The following is a 21,777-nucleotide window of genomic DNA, read 5'->3' as shown; positions in this document are numbered from 1 at the left end:
GGTTAGAATATAATAAATTTAGTTTAATCCTTTATCCAAGTGTGCACAAACAAAGTTTGCATCTGAAAGTATATTCAGGACTGGGGTAAGGTGGTGCAACACCATGGTGACTCGTTGCAAAGGTGGAGCAAGATACTAACTGGATAAAGGATTAAACTAAATTTATTATATTCTAACCAAGTGAAAAATAAACTTTCAACATCTTTCTCTAAATCCAGAGTAATTTATTAAAAAGGTGGCACACCATTTGGCAACTCCTATAGGTAGAGATGACCTTGCTAATGCTTCTGGCTGGTATCTCCACTTGGGCCTGGCTCCCACTGAAGAGACCTCAATGAAGGTCGAAACTAGTCTGGGTAGTGGCCCTTCCCTTAATGCATAACATTAGACATATCTGCAAGGAGATGTGTTTTGCATTATGGGAGATACTGAGATAGGAGTGTTAGTAGCTTGCTTCACCTTTGCAAGGAGTCGCCCTGGTGTTGCACCACCTTACCCCAGTCCTGAAGATACTTTCAGGTGCAAACTTTGTTTGCTCACACTTGGATAAAGGATTAAACTAAATTTATTATGTGCTTTTGTAAATGGGATAGCTGAAGTGTTCACTAAGAAATAACATATCCAATATTGTTGCCTGTAGAGATGGTGGAACACATCAACATCTGTAGTATTCTCTGGATATTAACAGGACAGATATGGAAGATTTATTAATAAAATAGAAGAATACATGGAAGAAAAGAAATAGCCTACAAAATATTAAGGAAATTAAACAATGAAGAAAGAGATACAGCACGAATCAATATTATATAAGAGAAACAATAGATAGTACATTATAAGATAAATTAAAGATACCAAGAAACTATATACTTGGTTTAATCCTTTATCTAAGTGTAAGCAAACAAAGTTTGCTCCTGAAGTATTTTCAGGACTGGAGTAACTCGTATAATGAAGCTAAGACTTCACATCACTTGTCTTAGTATCCATGTGCTATGCATTATGGGAAAGGTCACTACCCAGACAGGTTTCGACCTTTATTGAGGTTTCTTCAATCCTGAAAATACTTCAGGAACAAACTTTGTTTGCTTCCACTTGGATAAAGGATTAAACCAAGTATATAATTTCTTGGTATCTTTAATTTATAGTATAACCAAGTACATTATAAGAATTTATGGTATGATCCAAATTTATTAACAGAAAATAATAATAAAGAAATGAGTACTGATATAGAACCAAATAGATTAGAAGAACTAAAAGAAGAAATAAAAATATCAAACAGATTATCAAAATCAACCAGATTACAGAGCGCTTTGGCAATATGGTAGAGAATATTTACATTACAGATTCTTAAATTTAATAAATAACTGTTGGAGGAAATGTGAGGTTCCATCATATTAGATAGAAAGCTAAGATTATATCAATATTTAAGAAAGGAGACAGGGATAATTGTGGAAATTATAGAGGAAGAAATTTATTAAATACAGGTTACAAAATTTACAGTAAAATCCTAACTAAAAGACTTCGAAATATTGCAAACAATCTACTTTCAGAAAAACAAAATGGTTTCAGACATTGAAGATTGCGTATAGACAATATTTATGTGTTAAAACAAATTATTGAAAAAAAGACAAGAATTTAATTTAGACTCATCTAGCCTGTATAGATTATGAGAAAGCTTTTGATAAAATACACATAGAAAAATTATGGAATATAATGAAAAAAACAAGGATATCCATTACATATGGTAATATGTAATGGATATACAAAGTTTGTATAAAGATATAAAAATACAGTTACATAGGTAATAAATTAATCAAGGTGTTAGGGATAAAGCTTATCTCCAACTCTACTAAATAAATATATATATATATATATATATATATATATATATATATATATTGATCAGATTATTAAAATATGGAAAACAATAAAACAAGTTTTCCAGTTAACAAGAAGATCTGTAATCAATACAGTGTTGTATGCAGATGATCAGATTATATCTGATCATCTGCATTGATCTGGCATTGGTTGGTCGATTGGTAGAGCCTCTGCTACTAATGGCTCAACAAAAAGTTAAGCAAGTTGGTGCGTGGTTAGTAGTTGGAAGAGGAACAATCATTCGATGCTGTTGGCACACTCTCCCTTGATAAGTCTTTGGGCTCCCTGGAGGTGTCACATAATAATAATAATATTACAAGACAACGAAGATTACTTTCAAAAATAAGTTTATGAATAAACAAAATAAGCTAACAATACAATTTTTAAAATCATTGCATTTAAAGGTCAAGATCATGTTAAATTAAAAAGTCATAGAATATAAAATAACAGAACAGGTGAGACTGTTTAATTATTTAGGTTTCATAATAACATATCTAAAAGATAAAGATATCGATGAAAAAATAAAGAAATTTCAGAAAATCTGTGAAACAATTAAAAAGATGCTGAATAAAAAAACAAGATGAGAAACCCAACTAAAATTTTATAAAGTAATGGTCACTCCCACTCTATTATATGGTTCAGAAATATGGACTGTTAAAAAAAAGGATGAAAGTAAACTACAAGTTCTGAAAATGAGATTTTTATGAGCAGATAAAGGATGCATAAAATTAGACCATATAAGAAATTAAGACATCAGAAGAGAGCTAGATATATACAACATATATGAAAATATCAAGGAATATAGAGAGAAATGGAAAGAGCATCCATTTAGAATGGAAAGATATAGGCAAAAGAGGTAGATAAATATAGAACCAAAGGGAAAGAGAGGAAGGCCAGCCACAATATGGAAAGATCAGTGAAGCCAGAACAGACACAAACAAATGTCTAATCCTTGAAGAGAAAAAGAAGATATGGAAGTAGTTTTTATTGAATGAAATTTTTAAGTTTTTTATTTATTTATTTATGTTTTTGTTGCTGCTGTTGTCATTTTTTATGGTCATAAGACTTTTCTTGTTTTTGGTGTCTATTCTCCAATTTATGAATATATTTTGATGGGAACATTGTGTTACTCAATGTCATCAACAGAAATCGAGAAGGTGTTTACCATTTTTAATGTGATCATTATTCCTTTCTCTAATTTTGATAAAACTTTTCTTTGGTCTGGCTTGTATTTCCTATTCTGCTATCAAGGTTTGTTTCTAACAAGGACTGGATTTTCCTTTTATCCTTATGTCAGATGCATTCTTAAATGACTTGAGAAATTACTCAACTGTTTTTTAGTAAAAACTTCTGTGGGATCACAAGAATTAAGTCCCATATTAGAAGTTTAATGGAGTGACACAGCACTGGGATAGGATTAAAAATATTTAATTATTCCAATATTCCATCTCAGGTACAGAGACATTGTCAGGGAGTACAATATGACACTTATGTCACATATGTATGACAATATGTCTCTCTCTCTCACACACACACACAGAAAGGCAAGACAAAATTAAGTGAAACACATGGAAGAAAGACTAGAGTCCTAACTAGATAAAGCACCATCTATGATCACTTGTTGTTCAGTTTACCTAGCTTAGGATGTAAACTGGGATCTCCAAACATTAGTGTTCCCATTTTGGGAAGTTTTATGCAACCCTATTTATTCAAATTAAATTCATAAACAAGGCCTGGTTTTTGAGAGCAGCAACAGATTCTAAAAACAGTATTTTTCTTCTAAATTTACTGCAATGGAGCATGGTGATTTTTTCCCAATTGATTCTATGAGGATTTTTTGCAATGATCTGCAAGGCCTGATTGATCATAGTCATGACTGCAGATGTATTTCTTATGTTCTTCCATGTATATGGTAGCTGATTGTCCTGTCTGTCCACAGTAGGCCAACTTGCAGGAACAAGGAACTTTATCACTAAAAACACACATAATAACCACAGTAATGACTATTTAATTCATAAATATTTCATCCCAAGTATCTTGGGACATCATCAGTACAGTAGTTTAAACAATACTAGGAATAACATACAGTTAGGGTGCATGATTACAATGGAATTTCAATATGCATGCAGTAAAAAAAATTGAAAAAAGAAAAAAAAATTGAAAAAAATAAAATAAAAAATAAATAAATATATATATAAAGATTATTTTACACAATTTTGTATGACAATTTTCCATACTTTAGGAATAGTAAGAACATCACTGCAGTTTAAATTTGGTCTGTGTAGTAGGGCTTCAGCACTTTCTTTATATAAACGTTCATATTTATATAAAGATCTGTGTAAAAGTTTCAACTTTTCCCAATGGATCCTATGGTTTGGATTTTCAACTCCGTGTTGAGAGAGACCAGATTTCTGCGGTTTGAAAAGACGAATGTGGTCTTGATGTTCCGAGATGCGTTTCCGAACAGACCTACCTGTCTGACCAAAGTAAGACAATTTGTAGGAGCATGGGATCTCATAAACGCCAGGTAACATCAGAGGTGAGAGTTTGTCCTTAGAAGAAGGTGACAAGTTATAGATTTGGTTGATAGGTTTGTTAGTGGCAAAATTGTATTTCTTCATAATTTTTGAAAGAAGTTCGGAGATGCCTTCCTATGGACTTCTTGTCTGGGTTGATGTGTAGGTGACTGATGATTTTTTGAGTTGTTTTAAGATTATATCCATTTAGTATAGCTGTATTTTTGATTATTTCTAGTTCTCGGTTTAAAGAATCTTCAGAAGAGCAGAATTTGTGTGCTCTGGAAACTAGTGATTTAATGATGCCTAATTTCTGAGATGGATGATGAGCAGAAGAATTGTGAATGTAGCGACCTGAAAATGTAGGCTTGCGATAGACAGACATGGGGATGGAACCGTCTTCTTTTCTTTGAATTTGTAAATCCAAAAAGGAAATACCCTGTGGAGATTCTTTTTCTAGAACACCTTCAAGAAAAAGTATTCACTTTTGAACCCAAACCAAAAATTTGGTTATGATATATCAACGACGTATTTGCAGTCTGGGATCATCCCGAACAGGAATTACAACTGTTTCTAGATAAAATAAACCTTCTTCATCCTCGCATCAACTTTACACTAGAAAAAGAATCTCCACAAGGTATCTTGAATGTGGTCAAGTTCCATGAAGAGGGAACTGTTATCCGAACTAATTAATTTAGTCCTGTGATATAAAATTTTAATAATCTTATACTGTTGTGGGGTGGGTGACTGTGAATGTATCTAGCAGTGTGTGTGTGTGGGGGGGGGTTCTGTAAACAGAGAATGCCAGGAATCCATAGTTGGCATGTAATTTAAGTGTCTAGGAAGGGAAGACTGTTGTTATTTTCTTTTTCTAATGTGAACTGGATATGGGATGTTGACTGTTTAGATGTGGTTAAAAAAATTTTGAGAGCATCCACCATAGCCAAACAGATTGCTCAACCTACCTTCCCTTAGACTATGACACTACCAATAACCAGATCAGATCACTCCATAGATTCCAAAAAAATGTCACCTCCTGGCTTGTTGAAATTACTAATAAACTGAAACTATACAATTACAGAACCTCCCCAGATATATGGAATGCATAAAAGCCAAAAACAGAATATGCATCAAGTCCAATTGCAGATGCAAGTGATCCGCCCACTTACAAATTAGCAAAACATTTAGCCAAAGTACTTTTCCACTATACTTGCAACACATCTTTGCACAAAAAATTCAGCCCACTTTAAAGCCAGTATAGAAAATCTCTCACTCCAACATATCAACATTATGGTCAGTTTTGAAGTCTCCTCTCTGTTCAGCAGTTCCCCACTTAAAGACACTTTAGACCTTATTCAAGCCAAATTAACTCCTGTCTCAGTCCTGTTTAAGTTAACCATGAGCTCGGACTATTTTGATTAGCAAGGAAAATTCTATAAACAAATAGATGGGCCAGCCATGGGCTGTGCTCTTTCTCCCTTCTAGATAATTACTTCATGGAATGGAGACCTTTGAAAAGAAAGCCTTAAACTCTGCTCCACATTAACCTACTGTTTGGCTATGCTTTGTTTATGTTCTCCATTTAGATACATGGACTGGATCTCTCAACATTTTTTTTAAACACATCTAAACAATCAATATCCCAGATCTTGTTACATTAAAAAAAAGAAAATAGCAGTCTCCCCTTCCTAGACACTTTAAATACATGCCGACTATGGATTTCTGGTATTCTCTGTTTACAGAGAATGTGTTAAAATTTCCTTAAAATTGATAAAATTTTATATCACAGGACTAAATTAATTAGTTCGGATAGCAGTTCCCTCTTCATAGAACTTGGCCACATTCACAAAACCTTCATAGGCAATGACATTTGCCACCAAATTCAAAAAATATTAAAAAACCCAAACCACATGTCCCCTCCCCCTCCAGAACAGACACTACACGAAAGCTATCACCATTTCTTATATATATATACATATCACCATCCAAGTCATGTCTGAAAAACTAACTAAAATCCTAAAAAAATAACTTTACAACTTTTTACAGACCATATAAAAATTTGCCATCCCTTATCCACTCCATCAAAGACCAGTCACACAACCTAGATGTGCCAGATGCCATCTCACTTGCAGTTGTAAACTATCATACTATGCCCAAACACACATGATGTTAAGTTATCTTTAACAAAATTAAACCATTGCTTACATTTCAGTTTTCTATGGCACTTCTAGCTGCATCAATCCATCCAAATCTCAATTTTCACCTGGGATATTTTTTTTTTGCCATCTTAACATCAAACAGTTTTTGCTAACCTTATCTCTCCTATTCTGTTTAAGTCACCATCCCATCTTCCCATCTTAGATTAGCTCTATTCACACATTCTTGAAAAATAACATAATGTTCCTTCCTAATATCCTTGTTTTTAGCATGATCCTACCATTAGTGTCACTTGTTTACATCTCTAAGTTTTCTCAAAAAACTCTCATATCTATGGTCTGTAATTATTATTAGTAGTAGTATTAAGATAAGAGACACCTCCAGGGAGTCAGGGACTCATAGAGAGAGGCCGCATACTACACACACACACACACACACACACACACACACACACACACACACACCAGCTATCATACTTATTCTTGCATTCACACTGCTTGCCCTCACAACATCCAAAGGCATCCATTCCAATCACGCACCGCGCTTTCAGAGAAAAATCTAGCCCTCACACCCTTCTTAGCGGCCTTCAGTCTCAGCTTCGGATGCCCTTTTGTCCTTTCCCCTCCCTCAATAAATTGTATGACCCTTTCAGAGGTTTGTAAGTCTCAATCATATCACCCTTCTTTCTCCTGTTAGCTAGTGTCTGCAGTCTACAAATTCTTAATCTGTCTTCATAATCAGTATTCCACAATCCTAATCATTTTTAACATCTCTCCTTTGTATCCTCATCAATATATCAGAATCACAACAGAAACCAAGCTGCACACAATAGTCCAAGTGAGTCTTATCAATGCCTTCTAAAGAGGCAAAATAACATCCATATCTTTACATGTGACAGTTCGTTTCAGCATTGCAATTATCTTTTGAGTTGTATTTGCAATCTTTGCCACATGGCCCCTTAACTTCACTTCCTATCTATTAATGCTCCAAGATCCCTAGCCGGGGTGCTTAAGGGTCAAAGCTGTATAACTCAGAGGAGACCTCCACATAGCCTTTAAAGGAATGCGGAGAACCGACCAGGGCTTCTTACCTAATGTCTAATCCTCACCTTCTCGTGGTGCACCCTGTTGGGTGTCTACTTGGATACTGAACGAACGAGGATGGGTTGGCAATTTGGGATTTAGCTGACCAAATTGTATTCTTATTGGTTAAACCAAAATAAAAAATGATGGTAAAACATGACAACATTTCATGCCGGCTGGGCCGTCACCCAGTTAAACAAGGCCGCGTTGTTTACGCCAGGGAACAGGGTGAACAGCGAAAAGTCAGCTACTGGAACAAATCTGAAATCAAACCCCAACTCAGCATCACCAGAGTTAAAGATTGCCTGAATGGCAAAGAAATGGAGCTAGCTAAGGAATTAGATAAGTACCAGATCGACATAATAGGGGTGACTGAAACAAAAAAGACAAAAACTGGTGAGATCTTTCTGAGCAATAAATACAAAATGTTATGTTCAGGCAATGACAATCAAGGAAAAGAAGGAGTAGCCATAGTATTCAACACAAAATACGAGGCTCATCTTCTTGAATGGCAGTCAGTCTCAAGTAGAGTAATGTGGGCAAATATGAGAATGGGGAACTAGACAATGAGACTTATTTGTGATCCCACTGAGGGTTCTACTAAGATAGAAGTGAAGGAATTTTTTGAGGTTTTAGAAAAAGCAATTGACACAATAAAAAAGGAAAAGTTGGTCCTTGTTGGGGATCTAAATAGCAGAGTAGGAAATGATTGTCAAACATACAAAAATATTTTGGGAAAATTTGGAGAAAAGAGCAAAGCTAATAACAATGACAAATATCTGTTGGATTTCTGCTCAGGACATGGACTGGTTATTACTAACACCATGTTCCAACATAAAAATGTGCACAAATTCACATGGAGAGAAGAGGCAAGGAATAAGAAAAGTCTCATTGACTATATTATTGTTGATAGTGATGTTTTCACCCTGGTGCAGGACACCAGAGTGTATAGAGGATTTGAAATTGGAAGTGATCACTATTTAGTCTTCAGCAGGATAAAATTGAATTTCGTATTGAAAAGACTAACATGTAAGAAAGTTTTAAAGCGAATAAAAGTTGAGTAGCTCTCAGATGTGAACTGTAGACTAAAATACACAAAGATTATTGAAGAAAAAATGAAAGAGTTTGAGAACAGGAATCAAACCTTGGAGATTCAGTGGCAAACTCTGAAGAAAACATTGATTGATTCTGCCAGAGAGGCATGTGGTGAGGTTCTCTGCAAGGATAGAAAAATCAGAACTCCCTGGTGGATTCAGGAAGTTAAAGAGGCAGTGAAGGAAAAGAAGAAAGCATATCAAAAGTTCCTGGCAAATAAGTCAGCTTTTACTATTACAGAATACAGAGACAAATGTAAGAAAGCTAAACAGTGTGTAAAACTAGCCAAACAAAAGTCATGGGAGGACTTTGGCAAGAATATAGAAAATAAATATCAAGAAGGTGGTAAAATATTCTGGAGGTTGCTGAAGAAGCTTAGGAATGGAGGAAAGAGAGTGCTGTAAAAGGAGTTAGAGATGATAAAGGTTACATGAAAAAGGGAGAAAAAGATATCCTTGAAGTATGGAGTATTACTTTGAAAAACTGCTAAAAGAAACAAGCAGTGATGACAGCACAGTGGTAAAAAACACAGACCAGGCATGCAGTCAGGAATACATATTCATACTTGAAGTGGAAAAAGCCATCGAAGGCTTGAAATGTGGAAAGGCAGCAGGAGTAGATAACATTCGACCAGAAATGCTGAAGTATGGTGGTATAAGAATCTTACAGTGGCTGCACTGCATAGTTCAGAAAGCGTGGACAGAGTGACGAATTCCCAATGATTGGAGTAGAGCTCTCATAGTACCCATATATAAAAAGGGAAATAAAACTGAATGTGAGAATTACAGAGGTATTTCCCTACTGAGTGTTCCTGGCAAGATCTATGCAAGTATATTTGAGAAACGATTGAGAAGAATTGTGGAAGAAAAAGCTGGATTCAGGCCAAACAGAGACTGTCAGGATCAGATCTTCACTTTACGACAAACAGTCGAGAAAGCATGGGAATATAACAAAGATCTGTATTTAAGTTTTGTCAATTTGGAAAAGGCATATGATATGACACGGTGCCAAGAGAGAAGCTATTCAATACGCTACAGTTATATGGTGTCAATGGGACATTATATCAAGCAATACTTAGTCTTTATTTGAGTTGTAAGTCAGCAGTTAGAATTGAAGGAAGTACAGGAAGATGGTTTAATGTTAAATCTGGTGTGAGACAAGGATGTACATTATCCCCTCTGTTAGTCATTATCTGTATGGATCACATTATGAAGGAAAGTGGTATTAAACATGATATCAAAATTGGATATGTTAATGTCAGCTCTTTGCTTTATGCGGATGATGTTATACTTCTAAATAAATCCGTTACAAGTCTGCAAGATTCTCTGACTAAATTGAATAGCTGTTGTAATAGATATGGTATGAAGGTCAGCAATAAAAAGACAAAGACAATGAAAAAGGCAGAATCATTGAAAATGTCAACTGTGTTGTGAATGGAGAACCTGTGGAACAAGTAAAACATTTCAGCTACTTAGGCATGATTTTTACTGAAGATGGTAAATTAAATATAGAAATAGACAACAGAATCAGCAAAGCTGGTATGGTGGGAAGTCAATTGAATAAATTCATATGGAATAAGAGAGAAATTAGTCGGAACAATAAATTAGCTGTATACAAGACAGTGTTCAAACCAGTTTTAACTTATGGATCTGAGAGCTGGGTCAGAAGTAAAACTCTTGACCAAAGACTAGAGACCGCAGATACGAGAGTCCTGAGAAAGATTATAGGCATGAACAGATGGCATCAATGACAATATCATATAAAAAATGAGGATATTAAGAAAGAACTTGACATTGTCGGCATCGAGGAATGAGTTAGCAGAGCTAATCTCAGATGGTATGGTCACTTAAACAGAATGGGCGAAGAAAGATTAGCAAAACAAGTGTTCTCTGCCAGGTTGGCAGCAAGACGACCCAGAGGAAGACCAAGATATAGGTGGATTGATACGGTACAAAGTGCCTTAGACGATAGAAATATAAAATCTGATAATGTTGGAGTCTTGACAAGTAACAGACTGATTTGGAGGAAAATTGTAGATAGGAAGTAAGTAATGATGTAATTTTTTTCATGTAGTATTATCATATCCTGAACACTCCTTGAGGGTACATGGCAGGAATTTGATGATGATTATGATGAGATCCCTAGCCTCATCTGTTTCTTCTAGCCTAATCCCACTAATATAATATGACACTGGATATCTAATCATGCTGAAGTCAATAACTTTACATTTACTCACATTGAATTGGCATCCGTTTTCCCATGCGCACAATTCCCACTATTCAAATCATTCTGCAAGTTCTGCATATCAGCAGCATTTCTGATTACCCTACCTATCTTTGCATCATCAGCAAATAACTGTACATTGCTTGTCAAATCCTTTCCAATATCATTAATGTACAAATTGAATAACAGTGGACCAACCACTGATCCTTGTGGTACACCACTTTTTTTTTTTTTTTTGTACTGGTTATGGACAGTACTACCCGTATATCTCATCCAGACTTGATATAGGCCTAAGCCTTTACAAGTGTTTTACCCTATGCCTGTTCCAGTTATCATGGTAATCATTTTCTGGTGGCAACATCATGCCACCAGTGTGCCCTGTAGGGACCTCAAGGAAAGAACTTTTATATCCTTCTTTGTAAGTCCAAACTGTTTTAAGTCCTTATAACTATCTGCACTCCATACGCCATGTAAAGAGATGGTGGTGCTGGTAAACCTCAGAGTTGCCCCATGCTCCTCACGTATCTTACTAACTAAATCTTGGTTATTTTTATAATAATTTACTTTATTATTATGGCTATAGGCTAGTGGGTGTCCTGTTCCCATCACCTGGGCATCAATTTCCCAAACGTCACCATCTCTTTTAATCACTAAGTCTGGCTTACGTAAACCCGCGGAGGTCCTATAACATGGTTCCACATTATAGGACCCAACCTTTGTTCTTAAAGCGGTTGTTCAGAATGGAGACCACGGCATCATGCCTCCTCACACAGACCCCATTGGTGCAGAAGCAACACTGGGCTATATGAGACAATGTCTCACTAGTGGCAGCCAGCCCTACAGTTGGAGTCGTCACTACCCCATCAAGCTGTGTGGGCTCAAGTAGGCAGGGCATTGATCCTCATCCTGATATAGTCAATATACTCTAACCCAGGGAGGAGTCTGGTGCCATCCCTTACCCAATCATACTGGGGAGGCACCAGATATGACTCTTTTAAAGGAGCACCAGCTACAGAACAGAACACAAGAGATGTCCATCTCTTGTGTTCTGCTTGTCAAGCAGAACACAAGAGATAGGCATCTCTTGTGTTCTGTTTGATACCTTGATAATGGGACTAAAGGCTGGTCCCATTATCAAGGTATCATAGCATTAATACCTTGATAATGGGACCAGCCTTTAGCCCACCTAAAGTCTTCTTGCATTAATGGGCTATAGAAAGCCTCTCTGCACATGGGAGAAGAAGACAGTTCTAACTGCACAATTCTTGACAGCCGCAGGCGTGGGATCATCCATCTAAGTGATGGAACCCCAAGCACACCATCCTTCACCCTCACATGGAAATATGCAGTGGGAGTGTCAGGTGGCAGTCGGAGTCATGAACTCACGGCTGAACAGATAGCCCTGTCCATTCGGGACAGTACTGAGATATATGTCGTACTAAGCACCAACTTGTGGTAAAAGCGAGGAAGGAGATAGTAGGAAAGGAGAAACAGTCTTTGCTGGGGCTTGAGAGGAGCTTTCCTTAAAGAAGCAATCCCAGCTTCTAGGATAGAAGGGACAGAAGACCTTCCCTTTGGGGTGAACATGATACCGAGGTAACGCCACTCTTCCAGGATGGTCAAAGCATGTAGCGGTCTCCCGTGCAGGGAAAACTCTATAGTCTCAACCTTAAGCTTCTTGTCACGACCAGAGGGGACAAGAGCTAAAGAGCAGGACTTCTCTACATTAATAGAAAGGCCTCTAATAGAGAAGAAGTCAACTGCCCGATCAAGGAGTTCCTGCAAGCCTATCTTAGTAGAGGCTACGAGAATAAGATCATCCACAAAGGCCATAGCATTAAAGGAAGAAGCGCCTAGAGAGTAGCCTATATGACTAGAAAGAGAATGAAGAAATTCATCTATGACACAATTAAAGAAAAGGGGAGATAGAGGATCACCCTGGCAAACACCCTGCACTGTGGGAATAGAGGTTGCACGGGACCCTGTAGTGATAGCGATGGAGCTACCCAAGCATAGTTCCATAACATAGGAAAGAAAAGGTTCTGGACATCCAGCAATAGACAGTGTTCGAAGGAGAGCAGGAAGGGAGACAATATCAAAGGCCTTTTGGAGGTCCAGAGACACCATATATAGAGGCTTAAGGTGGCATCGGGAATCAGAGAGAAGAGAAGAAAGAAGATATATATTCTTGGCACAGCCGTCCGAAGGGACAAAAGCTCTCTGTCTATAATCATGCTGTATATGTTGCTGAAGTCGTTTAACTAATATTTTATGATAGAGTCTAAGTAACACAGGGGAGATGGTAATAGGTCTAGAGTCTAATGCACAGCTTGAAGTTTTTTCCTTTGGAATGAAGATAGTTCTTGAAGCACGTAAGTATGGTGGTTTTACTTTACTGGAAAGGAGAATGTCCACTAAGTCTTGAAGAATCTTCAACGGCACCTTCCAAAGCCTAGACGCAGGAAAACAATCAGGTCCGGAAGCAGAGAAATTGGATGGAAGAGCTGCTTTAATTTCAAATATACCAGCCTGGATGGAGACAGGCTGGTATATTTGAAGGGCAGGAATGGACCTCAATATCGCAGGTTGATCATTATAATCACGGAAGTGTGGAGGTGGAGCAGAAAAGACTGTACTCCAGAATTTGATAAAATCATCATGTAAGTTTGTTAGAGGTGGAGGGGAAGCACCATCAAGGATGGTTTTGGCACATTGCCCTCTATTCTTTTTATAGAGGGCCTGCATAGCTGTATAGGCCCTCTTCCTTTGCTTCCTATTTGACAAAGTCATTGTAGAATGAGACGTAGGCTGATGTTGATGAGGCATGAAGTGTTCAGAGAATTCAGCGTGGAGGTAGTCATTCAACTGATCTGGGATATCCATTCCCAGAAGGTGAGTCTGGATGAGATATTTAAGAATTTTTTAGTTATATTCTGGAAGAGAAGGATCATCTAGAGATGATGTCAGTCTGAGAATCAAAGCCTCTTCTTCAACAGCAGGATGGTGGCTGGAAGATGGAGAGGCAGGGACAGGAGATACGGAGATATTACCTGTCCCTACCTGTGGCAGATGGGCTGCCAATTCTTGAAGTAAGGCTTTGCAACTGGCTTTCTGTTAACTTTGTAACTGGCATCCAAGGATCTTAATGGGAACACATTAAATTAAGCCTCGTTGATTTTCGTTATTCCTCGAGCAGTCAACTCGATCTCATGAGTGGCGAGGATCTTTTCTTCTTTGGCAGTCCAATGTGCTTTGACGTGCTCTGTTCTTATTGCAGTGTTGGTTTCGGCTGGATGTTTCAAGGTGCAATATGCGCCAAGGCCAACTGCAGTAGAGAATGCATGATCGCAGGCCTGACATATGAAGTGTCTGAGATTGGGAACTCCTTGATGCCAGAACAAGCATGAGAACTTGAATAAATGGGTTGATCACAGTCTTTGCAGAGCTTTCTTTTAACTTTCTTCCTGAGGATGCTGCTGGGACGGGTGGCAGGATCACCTCCAAACAAGAAACAGACATCTGGATTCACACTCGACGAGTTTCCTGGCTCCGGCCTATAAGAGTCAGAGCCTTCATCTGATGAGTTACTGAAATAGTGTATCCATGCTAATATTGTATAACCCAAACCCATTTTCTCAAATTTATGCAACAGTCTACCATGCTGTATTCTGTCAAAAGCCTTAGCAAAATCCAAAAGTTTCATGGTGTATCCATTCCCCTTGTTTAGTTCAATGGTAGCATTGTTATAGAATGTGAGCAACATGATCTTCCCTTAGTAAACCCATATTGTTCATTGCAAAGTAGAGATTCACTATCAACCCATTTCTGAATGCGAGCCCTAACCAATTTTTTCAAAAATCTTCACCACCACTCCTGAGATACTAATTGGTCGATAATTGGATACATCGGTCTTTGCACCACCCTTGTGCAATGGAATTATCATACATTCCTTCCATTCCTGCAGAATCCTCTCTTCTAAGACTCATAGTAAACAGCCTGGTCAAAGGAATGGCCAGTTCAGCTGAACACTCTTTTAGCACATGTGCTGATATTCCATCAGTCTCTATTGCTGAATTCTCATCCAATTTGTGCGACAGCTCTAATACCTCAGCCTCACACACCTGCGTTTCTTCATCTAGTGAAGAGGTAACAACAGTGAGCTCAATGATGCATTCACCAAGTTGATAGCTTTTAACAAAATGGGCACTCATTAACTGAACAACCTCTGATGCATCTGTAACTCTCACACCATCTGCATTTAGAAGAGTTATTCTTTCATACCCATTCTTTCTTTTAGTTGCAGCTTATCGACAGAATTCTTGTGGGTTGTCTTTAGCACGCAGAGCCGTTTCTTTTCATACTCAGGCTTTGCTTTCTGCGCAACAGAATTAATCCTTAAAATTAAGAACTTTTATTGCTAAAAGACCATAACATATAATGATAAAATATACAAAGTATATACAACAATAAAATATACAAAGAGCTCTTTGTATATTTTATCATTATATCTTATGGTCTTTTAGCAATAAAAGTTCTTAATTTTAATACATTAGACCAAATATGTACAATTTAAGAATTAATCCTTGATGTTTTACTTTTAATGCAATTCTCAGATCCATAAGACTGGTTTGAATACTGTCTTTTACACTAACTATTAAGTGTTTTGGCTAGTTTCTTTATTTCACATAAATTTACTCGTATCGCTCCTACCAGTGCTGCATATTCTATTGTCTAATTATATACTTAATTTGTCAAATTAAATCATCACTAACACAGTGCATAAAGAGCTGATATATTTTATCTTGATGGCTGGTTGGTTAACATACTCTCCGACCAACAGGCTGCAAGTTCAAACTCCACCATGGGTGTGGAATATTTGTAAATATCTTTATTTGGAAGATGAATTTCAGTGTCAAGTATAAGACCACTGTCCTGCTTATTGGAAACCTAAAGTAACTTAAGAGAGTTCTGTGTTTGGTCCTTAGGGCAATGTTTCCAAATTATGTGCAAATAAAAAAAAATAAAATAATAATAAATAATTACAAATATATCTCTCAGCTCAACTGTTGTTGAGCTGAGAGATATTCAACCTTTTGTGGGAGGGAGTCACATATAAAATTGCACAAGTGAGCAAAAGTTTTTATACCACCTAAGAAAGATTGTTCTACAGATTCTTCAGTGAGAATGCAGTTGATTTTCTGTTATTCCATGTATTATTTATAGTTTTCGATTTTTATTGCTGATTTTCATACCAAATTTCTTACAGCAACAGTTATTCAATTTAGTCAAGGAAATCTTGCAGACTAGCACTGGATTTATTTCAGTGTATCATAAGAGATGAGATTAACATCTCAAATGCCACTTACTTTTCTTCACAATGTGGTCCAGATAGATGATTAAAAGTGGAGGTTATGTGCACTATTGCCATACAACTAACTTTACATCAAACCAACAACCTCCTTCAATTTTAATTGCCAAATTATAAACTTATATGTATACTCTTATTGGTCTGAATTGGTATTTATCAGCCTGAAGTTCAAATTCCACCATGGTATGGAACATTTGTAAATATCTTTATTTGGAAGATGAATTTCAGTGTCAAGTGTAAGACCACTAGCCTGCTTATTGGAAGCCTAAAGTAACTTAAGAGAGTTCTGCGTTTGGTCGTTAGACCAATGTTTCCAAATTTGTGTTAATGCTGATAGTGATATCAGCATTAACACAATCACTAAGACTTTTCCCTGTCTTGTGTGTTCTCTCTAGTATAACTATTAACTCCATTTTTATGAATAAACGCAGTAATGATAGTCCATCCCGCAGGTTTACTAGCCTGCTTGACCAAGTAGATAGTATATCCCTACTCAAACCAACAGGTTGTTGGTTTGAATCCCAATATGGTATGAATGTTTTGGAATGTCTTTAGAGCTGAGAGACAAATTTCTCTGACTAGAATGAAAAAATCATCATCCAGCTTAATGGAGGTCTGAAGTAGATTGAACAGTAATAGAAGGGGCAAAATCACAAAGGAAGAACTGTGCCCAGCTAATTCAATTTGCTGTTGAACAGTGACACAACCAGCCAATGTGGTAACTGACTATGAGATCATGGTCGGCTGCTTATTACACTGGTGGACCACAGAAGCTATTAAAATCTCAATACTGTGAGAGATTTCTTCTAAAGCAATGTTTATTTTTACCAAACAACCAAACAAAAAATAGTATGAGCTAATCTTTTTTTTTTTTTTTTACAGCTACTTCCCATGTAAGACTTTAAACCAGAAACTATACAGTTATTTCTAGCAGCATTTTGAATATATGTACAAAATTTCGTGAAACATAGAAAATACATTATTTTGTATCATGAAATCCATTTGTTTATGAATATCAAAACTGCATAATACTGTATGTGATCTAAGGACAAATTATTGTTTGTGATATATTGGAATTCAATAATTTTCCTTAGCAGACAAGTAGAATTCTAGTAATTACAGATTCCTAATTTTATGTAAGCAGCTTCATGTATACCATAAGCCATGATCATCAAATGATGTCCATTATAAGGATTAGCAAGTTATACAAGAGTTGAAATGATGAAGTTTCTGTATTTATAGAACCTAATACAGTGAAATACAGTCCCCACCCCTCTCTCCATTTATCAGATCACCAGTTCAATTAAACAATATAAAACATTTCTCTTACCTCAAGTTTGGAATGTACACTATGCTTGAAAGCCATATACAGTGGAAAGTTTAAAAGGAACACTTTAGATACAAAATGCAGTAGCTTTTCTTTATCTTCTAAAGTCCAGGAACTTGAATCGTCAGTTTTACTTTCTTCTTCTTCTTCCTCCTCCTCTTCCTCCTCCTCAGCAGCAAGTGATTTTTCTTCATTTTTCTCTTCAGTTTTATGGTCAGATGTGCACTTCCTACACTGTTCACTTTTTTCCTGTTTTGGGGATACAGAGTCATCTTCTGTCTTTTCTTTAACCTCTTCTTCATCCTTGTTCTCTTTATTATTAGGAGAATCACTATGAATGGATGCATCTTCAACATTTTTTTTGTCTGATTTTAATTTAGCACCCTTAAGTTCTTCAGAAAGGTTTTGAAGAATTTCAATTACACTAAGAACTAATCCTTGAACTACAGCATTAAATCGATCAAAATTTTTGGGGTCTTTGAAACAGCATGTACATTGCCTGAAATAAAATAGAAAATAAAATTAATATCAAATAACTTAAAGGAATGTGTCACTAAAAGTATTTTTAATATACTGCAAACTATTTAAGATTAATTGCTAAAACCCTGGAAGTAAGTCTTGGTAGGGTCAGTGTACTACAATCACATTAATTAATAATAGCTGCAAAGCCTATTTCAATTAGAAGTAGTCTGCAAAACACAAGGCAGAATTCAAAATTACATGAATGAATGTTTTTCATGCATGGCTGTAATCTCTTTGGTAGAAAAACCTCAATGCTTCAGTCCATGGTAGCTTATTATTAGTGCAAAAAACAGGGGTTATAAATGTCAGCAATTTAGAATTTAGAAACATGAAGAGAAGCAAAAGGCATGGGAGGTGGGAAATAGCTGAAAATGAAAATTTTCTGTAAACATACATTATATGAAGATACTATTACAGATGAATATAGTTACATGACACTAAAACTACTCCCATCAGTTCAGGCATGTGTGTAGGGAGGGGGGGGGACTAATATTGAGATAATTAAAAAAAATTGCAAATAAACAGCAGAATGATCAATCTTCAGACTTCTCTAATGTTAAGTAGTTTGAGGTCAGATAACTGGTAAAACTACAAGAACAACTGATGTCATCATTTCCTAAGTTTTACATTACAACTAGCTTTCTATCAATTTACCAAATTGCTCTGTTACTTGTCAAGCCACTCAAATACTATTAAGTCAAATGTTACATTTTGGTCTTCCAATGCGCTATTAAATGTCTCATTTTCCTATATATTGCATCTTCCTCAGGATTCTTTTCCTGCCATCCTGGCATCACATATCTGCTTTGCTAATCTTTCCCATTTTCTTTGTGACCATACCACTTTAGATTGGATCTGCTCACATTCAACATTAATAATGTCAAGTTCCTGTTTTTTCCTATATTTTCATCTGAATGTAATTCTATCAATGATCCAATCTTTTCCCTTTAATTTTCCTCAGAAATCTTATGTTGGTGTCTCTATTATTCAAGCAACTTTTTTTTATTTATTCTTCCCCCAATCTACCTTTCACAGCCATTACCTAAAATTGGTTTAGTGACCACCGGCACACTTACTGGAGGCATCAAGTGGCTAGAAAAAGTTCCATGTTTGACCTCTAGAGCAGGGTTTCTGGACTAGGTAAAAAAATAAATTTTCAAAAAAAATCAAAATTTTTATCAAAATTAATAAAAATAGGAAAAACAATCGTAGCAGCAAATATTTTTGTCTGCAGAAACAGTAGAAAGACGCTGCACTATTTCAAATAAATCAGAGTAGTCCATCCTGAACATATAATTTCATTAATTAACAAGGCTAAGCATTTTTTGGCCTCAGACAGCTGTAGAATAAGCAGTGATCTAGTGGCCTGGTCATAATTTTTTTCTTTTCACCTATAGTATGAATGTACTATAGGTTTATGAAATAACCTTCCATGAGTGGGAGCTACATAAAAAAGTTGGGTTTAACATCTCAGATTTTGATATTAGGTTTAATGCTACTTTCCTTCTAAATATGATACATATATTAAATATCTTGACAAATTGGAATGTAAAACATAATAACTAGTTAAATATAATATGGATTTTATTTACGGAAATTTTTATTGGCATAAACTGTTTGCCCCAGTATCAAAAGCATCTTTGGTATGACTTTCAAAATAAACAACTAGAACAAAAATAAGTAGATTCGACAATGGAAACTCATGAACTGCACTTACATAATGTAGAGTGACATGGTCTAAATACATTCAAGTTCTAACAAAATAACTTTAACAAGAGATTAAAAAAAAAAAATAATAATAATACATAATAAAACAAAGTAGATACTCAAATTGGCTTAGCAAGCTCAATATTGTAGGAGCTTGGCCGTTCGGTAGTATTGAAGCGGGAGTTAAGCCAGAAGGCAAAGCTGGCTGACTTCAATACAGTCTATATCCCCATCCTCACCTATGGTCATGAGAGTTGAGTAATGACCAAAAGAATGCAGACACGAATCCAAGCGGCTGAAATGAGGTTCCTTCGAGGGGTTGTGGGGCTGACAAGACTCGACAGAGTCAGAAGCTCTGCAATTCAGGGAAACCCTCAATACTCAACCACTGCTTCTCCGTGTTGAGAGATCCCAGTTACATTGGTATGGGCACCTGGTCAGAATGCCACAAGAGAGAGAGGCTCCCTCAGCAGGCCCTCTTTGCCAAGCCAGAGGGTGGGAGGCCAAAGACTCGCTGGATAGATTATATCCAAAACCTTGGGTGGACACATTTGGGAACCCCACCAGAACACCTGAGCTTGGTGGCAGAGGATCATGACCATTGGAAGTTCCTCTTGCAGCTGTTGCCCCCACAACCCAATTAGGAAAGGTGGGCCTTGAAGATGTATGTACGTATGTATGTATAATACATACTAGTCAGTTATATACTGACCCTCTTTATCAATGACCTCTTGCCATCTGTTCATCAACTTCATTATGCCACGTTCATAAAACATCTGAGATTTTACTGGTGAAAAACTGATCCAGATGTCTTTTGACAGCCTCCTCATTAGTGAAGGTTTTCCCGTTCAGAGAATTCTGCAACGATCGGAATAAGTGGTAATTGGAAGGTGCCAGGTCCGGTGAATACGGGGGATGCAACAAACCATCCTAGCCAAGATGTAACAATTTACTCAAGGTTGTTAACGATGTGTGGGATCTGGCATTGTCGTGGTGAAAGATAACTCCTTTTCGATTTGCCAATTCAGGACGTTTTGTGCTAATTGCATGGGCTAGTCGCGTTAACTGTGAGCAATAGACAGTTGAATCAATCATTCTGCCTGATAGTATTGGACAACACCTTCACCCACCACACACAGAGAGCATGATCTTCTTTGGGTGCAATCCCGCTTTCAAGGTTGTTTGCAGCGGTTCACTCTTGTGCCCCATCATTTTTTATGTACCACGTTATCATACACATCTCCCGTAATCATCCGCTTCAAAAATGAGTCGTTTTCTTGGCGACGTTGCAGCGAATCACAGATGGATATGCGAGCAGTCATATTGGCCTCAGTCAATTCATGCAGCACCCAAACATTGAGTTTTGAGACATATCCCAGCTTGTGCAAATAGTTTTCAATGCTTGTATGGGATATATGTTCAGTACTGCAGTAATCTCCTGTACTGTTCGTGATGGATATTTTCAGGTTACAATACACAGAAATCTAACTTAGCTGTATTCTTTTTATTTCTTCATATGTGCTTCAATTTCCTGATGTAAAAGCTTTTCCAAGATATGCATATTTTTATACTTTTTATTTTATTATTGCCTATTACTGTTATTTGTTCTTCTGCTATCTGGTTTCTGTCAACATCTGTGATTATTTTAGTTTTTCCACAGTTCATATATAATCCCACTTTATTTGGTACTGTATTTAGTTCATTCATCATTTCTTCTAGCTCTATTATGTTGTTTGCTATTACTACAATGCACTTATCCCTTTATCACTCCAATCTAGTTTCCTTAGGGTGTATTCTAATACTGCATTGAAAAATATGGGTGAAATAATCTCTCTTTGGTGTGCTCCTCTATTTATTTTAAATGAGCTACTTTGTTCATATAAGGACACTAGTAGTTGCTTTTAT

The 21,777-nt window shown here is 36.5% G+C and overlaps 1 protein-coding gene across 1 annotated transcript in view; it reads right to left on the bottom strand.

Annotated features, from left to right (window-relative positions):
- Nucleotides 1–21,777, bottom strand: part of puf (ubiquitinyl hydrolase 1 puf) — a 1,013,305-nt gene that overhangs the window by 972,503 nt on the left and 19,025 nt on the right. Inside the window, exon 3 of the mRNA XM_090399560.1 lies at nucleotides 17,647–18,142. Within this exon, the coding sequence (XP_090255686.1) occupies nucleotides 17,647–18,142 (496 nt within the window). The remainder of the gene's footprint in view (nucleotides 1–17,646; nucleotides 18,143–21,777) is intronic.

The sequence above is a fragment of the Typopeltis vanoorti genome, chromosome 10 (assembly GCF_054136105.1).
Source record: "Typopeltis vanoorti isolate ZY-2024b chromosome 10, IOZ_Tvanoo_1.0, whole genome shotgun sequence".
NCBI classification, from domain to species: Eukaryota; Metazoa; Arthropoda; class Arachnida; order Uropygi; family Thelyphonidae; genus Typopeltis; species Typopeltis vanoorti.
This window is presented reverse-complemented; position numbering and strand designations above follow the sequence as displayed.